Below are 6,373 nucleotides of genomic sequence, written 5' to 3' on the forward strand. Positions count from 1 at the left end.
ATTTATTTACAAGAGTTGTGGCTATGTTTGTGAAAAAAATGTTCAAGTACTTGGCCACATCCAGTTTGTCTGTGATGAGCCTGTTATCTGTCTTTATGTTTAAGTTAGAAAATCTCGTTTTGAGTTTTTTACTGCAGCCAAGCTGGTTATTGAGTAATTTCCAAAGTTCACGGGGTTTATTTTTGTTTTCCTCAGTTTTGATATTGATGAAATTCTTTTTGGCAGTTTTGATCATGGAGCTTACGTCATTTCTTAGTCTGTTTCTTTCAATTATGAATAAATAACTTGTGTTTTACTTTTAGGCTGTCTGGAGGTATGGACAGCTATCAAAGCTACTATACATCACATTAAGAACGATGTACAAATGAAAGTCGGACACAAATATATAATTTAAATGATTTATTCAAGTTTGCAATATTTTGAACAGGCATCCACACAGTCACCTACTTTGTAATGTTCGATACCTCCCTGTAAGCGTAACGATATCCACCTCTCACCCACAACCTCACATACGAGTACTGAATGTGCATCAAAGTGATCGTAGGAAGGCAGATATAGCAAAAGATTAAAGTAAACGACAAACGAGGCGATCGACATGTTTATTTCCTGGTAAATCAACAATGGGTCCTCAATGTACACGCCCCGGATTCCTATGACGAAAATAATAGAATGTCGCCAGTTGTCATGACTCAAGTTATACTGCAACACCGGCGCTAACAGTTCATGAGCGTGCTCCCCTGCCCCCTGTCAACACTCGCGACACATGAGTGACCAGCCTAAACAACAATAAGCGCTGCTTGGCAACTGTGTGTGGCGGCAAAGTGCATAGACATTTTGACAGGAGAGATTTAGTTTTGCCGCTATTCAACATATGTTACCAGTCATAGTCCGGTAATTATTTACACTCTAAGAAAAGTCCTACACAACAGACATGGCGTCAAAAAGGAGTAATGTGTGGAAATATTTCGACCAGGTTAGTGAGTGCGGTGTAGAGGTCAAACTATGCCAAATTAAACTTATATATACATGCTATACCTTGCTATACCCGCAACCTCCGTTCCAGCTGAGAGGGTCTTCTCTACAGCTGGCCTGATTGTGAATCGCCTCCACACATGAAAGCTGTAGGCCTATAGCTGTTAAATTGTGATCACCAGTTCAATACATTTGACAAATTCGACTTGGTTTCTATACTTATTTGAACATGTATTTCTAAAAAATTATTGAAAAAAAAATTGGGTAAAAAAAAAAATTCTGAAAAAAAATGTGTACCCAATTTTTTTTTATAGGATATGTACATTTCGGTTAACCGGTTAACCATTTTTTGGGGGGTCGAATATTCGAATATACATTTGCTTTCAAATTCCCATCCCTAATTTGCACACAATGACTAATCTCAACCGCTGTCAATCTTACACAAACAAACACTTTCGGCGCTCTCGCTATAACTCCCCTCCAGGTGGAGCCGAGGGCCCAACCAGCGTCTGCCAGACGACATTCCAATTTAATACGGTTTAATCATTTAATAAATACTACATCAATAAATAGTAGCCTATACAAATATGCAATGTTTAACTGTACTGTGCAAATCACGCTAATAAAGTGCAAACTAAAGGGCTGAGTGACATTTGTCCTGTGCAAACCCACATGTGCAATATTACCCGGCCCGAAGCCGTCGGTCCATAGTGACGAAGTTACCTTCGTCACATTTCCTTCCCCCTCTCCCCAGGAAGCACAGTGTCTTAACCGTCTTGGCTTCGGGACAACCAGTCAGCCACCAGGTTTGACTTCCCTGGCCGGTACTTGACCATAAAGTTCTATGGCTGCAAGGCAAGGTACCACTGCGCGATGCACATGGTTGCATCGCTCTCTGGCCTTGGTCATTTTGCTTTCCTCCATGGGTCTCCACTCCGCCCGGTGTTTCTCGGACTCTTCTATGTGCTGCGGAGTGGCTCTGACCTTCTCCAGCTTCAGCTGCCTCTGCACCGGATCCTCATCCCTTCCTGACATGCTCATCAACCAGGAGCTTCTCTGTCTCAGCTGTATTAGCTGCTTCAGCGTCTGAATTTGTTATCTTGGTGATGTCTATCCCCACGGCAACAACCTGCAGCCCCTTGTGCAGCGTGGTTTCCTCAGAGGGTGCCGTGATGTCGAAAGGAAGCTTCTCTTTCTTCCTCTTCGGGATCCGATTCTTTGTTTCTTCTTTGGGTTCATACTTGTGTTGCAGCTCCCCTACTCTGATCTGCAGTTTGATCTTGTCACTCTGAGTCTGTTTGAGCAACCGTTCAGTTGAGTAGAGCTTCCTCTCCAGCTCCAAAACTCTCTGACGCTCTGACAGAGATTTCCTCCTGAGGTTTTGGATCCCTCCGACTGCAACCTCTCCAGCTGAGCGAGGTCCGCCCGGAGCCGCTGCAGCTGCATCACATCTGCTTTTTTATCCCGATGAGCTCCCTCTCGCGCTCCTCCTTCTCCTCCGTGCTGCGCTGCAGGTGACGCTGTAGGCTGCTGTTGACCTTCTCCAGCTTCTCAGCGGCCGCTCGCTGCAGTTCACTCTTCATCTGGCGGTTATTCTCCTCCAGGATTTTTACCAGTTCCTCCTTCCTGGCCTTCTGGGCCGTGAGCTCTGCCTGTCTCTGTCTTTGTTTCTCCAGCTCCTCCAGCAGCTGACGCTCCATGATATGCTTCGCCTCCTCCTTCTGTTGGTTTTGACGGTCCTGCTCCCGAAGCTCCATACGGTACTCTTTAATCTGCTGTATCACTTTTTTCACTCTTTGGGCCTGGTCTCTTCAGCCAACCTGGCGTCTTGCCTCCGGAGTCTCCGTTCCTCTTTTATCTCAGATACCTGTTGCTGTATCCGTAAAAACTGCTGCTCTCCGGCTGCCTGAGACTGCATGAGTAATATCATCATCTCCTTTAGTTCCTCAAACTTGTCGCCTGGTTCACCAGCCGTGGCCCCCTGGTCAATTCCAGGCATAGCCACCCCCAGCCGCAGCTCCTCTCTTCGGTCGATTATTTTCCCTCTCGTCATTTCCCACACCTTACTTGGTCAATCCCACTTCTGACACCAATTGTGAAGAGATGTTGAGATATACAGGTACACTAAGCTGCAGCGTGTTTATCTAGGATTCCTCATTGATAGTCACTGCTTATATAATTTCCATTTGGAAGATGCCCTGGACACAATTTGGTATTACTGCGGAGTGTACTTTAATCCACGAGCAAATGTGTATAAACTGTTATAACAAAAGTCCAAAGCATAACTTCTTCTTATTGAAATTCATATAGCTCTGCTTGGACTACTTTATTTCCCTTACTGGGTGATTATGCTTGGCTGTGGGCTTGGACATCTTCATTAGTATCGAGCTATAATTCAAAATATTATGGAGCCCACTCTGTCCCGCTGTGAGGGGGATGTAGTACCGTCAGATCAGAGCTTTCCAGATTATAGCAACATGGACACTCTCAGCAGGGGGTTGTACTTTCTTGTTTCTGTTTGAGGCTTTTATGTTTATATAAGGTATGTCTCACTCTGGTAATAATTGAAATGCATGTGCTAATTTCCCTGGCAAAACCAATCCCGCCCTGAAATTCACACTAATAATGAACTCATTCTTGAATTTCACTGCAATTATGCAAAGAGTACTTGAAAGGAGAGGAGGAGAAGCATTGGGATTTGATGGGGAAATGAGTGGAACATTATCAAACAGCATGCTACAGGTTTCATTGTGCCTCCATCTTAGCCTATCTGCCACCACGGTTTTATTATCAGTGCAATGTGCATGTCTAATCTGCCGTGGCTAAGATTATGTCTCGGTTGGTGAGGAAGTTCCTGGGATGTAAATGTTGTAGTTTTACATAGCGTAGAATCTTCAAAGCGACTGAACGATGATCTCTTACTTAATACTTTTTATGAAAATGAGGCCAACACAGTGTACAGGAGTTTTTAGATTACAATTTTAGAGCGTGTATGTGGAAAAAGGTTGCATGACTGTAATTGTAATATCCATCTGGTCACTTCTGTAGTTGATGTTCACATACTGTAATTTGCTGTTGTCCCATAGTTACACATGAGTCAATGTTCCTGCAGTGCTGGATGGATCAGGAGGCAGCAGGGTGTTTAGTGAGAGCACTTACTGTACATGGAGAATTGCTGCGATATTTGGTTCAACTGCAATTACTCTCTGTATTGAAAAAGCCTCAATAGACCAATCAGGACTCGCTCTGCTTCTGCTTATCCTGCCAACCAGAAATACTTTAAAAACGTTGGTAGAAAAAGGGATTCTGCTAGTTTAAATAATGATCCTGCTTTGAAAGGTGATACTGCATCTCAATGTTCCATCATAAATGTTATGTTAATGTCACAATTCCAATACATCCACTAGAAGGGATTTGGCTCAATCACTGTCGATGTAATGGTTTGTTTTGTCTATGAATAACTGAGTCATGTCAAACTTTGGATTGATAGATAACTAAATGTATGTGTATTTTCCCCACTTCTCTCTTTCATTCTCAGTGTGAAACCCAGGAAAGGCAGTGCAGGACACAAGCACAGGCCTGAAGCCGTAGCTCATGGTAAATGTAGGCTCTGCTCAGGGCTCCAGTCAAGTCCTGTGTGTGGATCTGATGGACACACCTACTCCTCCAGGGTGAGACATCCCTCTTCCAATGATCTCTCTTTAAGTTTCACACTCTTCTTCTCTCACTGTAAGTGTATCATTTCCTTTCCTCAGTTTCTCTAGAATTGTATTCACCAATAATACAGTCTGTTTTTTTTATAATAAAAGCAATAACTGGGTTTCTTCAAGACATACAGAAGTTATAATAATAATAATAATAATAATAACTTGGATTTCTATAGCGCCTTTCATAATACCCAAGGTCGCTTTACAAGGAAGAACAGGAGTATAAACAAACATAACATAACAAAAGGCAGTCAGACAAAACAACAAATAGAAAATAAAATGTGTGCTAAATATATCTTTAATTGTCTTATCTATTGTCACATTTTCATCGTGCTTTCTTGTCTTTCTCCTGCTTTCTTTTCATGCTATTCCATTTTACCGTCAATGTATTGGCTCCTGTCCTCCTTCACTGTGTTGAGTGGTACTTTCTCTGTCTGTTACGCAAATGACTAAGATCAGGGTCAGCTATCAGTGATCTTTCAGCAGCACTGAAATCTTCTCAGGACGAACTCTCTTCCAGCTGCTAACCTCTGCTCGTATGCTCACTCTGAGCTACATGAAATTATTCACAGCCACAAACCCACTTGTCATTGTGGAGGAGAAAAGAATGGCCCATTGGAAATGAGCAGAGGAAGTTCAAACTGAGGAGGTGAAGAGGGAGATAAGGTGGCTGGTTTGTCCTTAGTTTAGCAGACTGAGGGATTCTTATTGACATCCGCATTCATGTTATTTTGGCTTCAAGACGTGAAGTACAGGAACCTCAAACAAATGGACGATGCAAGACATCTCTTGAGCTGAATCTAAATCTTTGTGACAGGATATTGGCAAAGTAGAGTGAGCTATGAGCTTCCAGGACGCCGGTAGTGTCCAGTCGTGTCTGAGGAGGAATAATCAATAAAAGCACACCTTTTAGAGAAGGAGTTCAACAACGCTCCTGTTTTCTTTGTCGGTTGTCCGTTCACATATCATCCAGCTTTTTTAGATCATCTCTGCATCTGATCGGTGGACTTCCAGACATGTGGAGGTCATCTTGATTCTGTTTAAAATGCAGGGTTAAGCCTCTGACCCAAAACCATGAGGGGATTTGAACCTCTTGTGTATGAGGCAAGCTCTTCCTAATGACCTACCTGCCTGGAGCTGTGCAGAGGAGGAGGAGTATTGAAGGAGAAACAAGAGGGAGAACAAAAGGAAAGGGAGGGCTGGGAGGTCCCTCTGGTCGCTGCGGTAATTTAGTTGGAGGGGTTCAGTTAGCTGGTGGAGTGATGGCTCCCTGTGGCCCAACTTAAACTCTGCTCACCAGTGCTCTGCAGCTCTGCAGCTTATTCATGCTTTATTATTACATTACATGCCTCCCTCATCGTAACCGCACACGCTCAATATACTATTAAGAAGACAGTGCCCTTATCTCCAGAGGCTTCAGTTAAGTCCATTACTTCCCTCCTCTTAAATCATCCTTCCTCTCCTTGCCTTTTTCTCCTCTCCTTTTCTCACCTTTCCTCTCCTCTCTATTTTTACTGTACCGAGTCAGGTGTTAAAACACTGTTTCATCAAAACCACATTAACCCCAGGAGAGAGACAAACATAACGATTCATGGGGCCTCTCAGTGTGCTGACAGTGACTGGGGGAGGTCATCCATTCTCTCTCTCTCTCTCTCTCTCTCTCTCTCTCTCTCTCTCTCTCTCTCTCTCTCCTC

The 6,373-nt window shown here is 43.4% G+C and overlaps 1 protein-coding gene across 4 annotated transcripts in view; it reads left to right on the plus strand.

Moving 5' to 3' along the window:
- spock1 (SPARC (osteonectin), cwcv and kazal like domains proteoglycan 1) overlaps nt 1-6,373 on the plus strand; it is a 116,390-nt gene that overhangs the window by 84,249 nt on the left and 25,768 nt on the right. For all 4 annotated transcript variants that reach the window (XM_034231001.1, XM_034231002.1, XM_034231000.1 and 1 more), the window contains one exon: nt 4,511-4,643. In XM_034231001.1, coding sequence (XP_034086892.1) covers nt 4,511-4,643 — 133 coding nt within the window. The remainder of the gene's footprint in view (nt 1-4,510; nt 4,644-6,373) is intronic.

Source organism: Gymnodraco acuticeps, unplaced genomic scaffold, assembly GCF_902827175.1.
Source record: "Gymnodraco acuticeps unplaced genomic scaffold, fGymAcu1.1, whole genome shotgun sequence".
NCBI lineage: Eukaryota > Metazoa > Chordata > Actinopteri > Perciformes > Bathydraconidae > Gymnodraco > Gymnodraco acuticeps.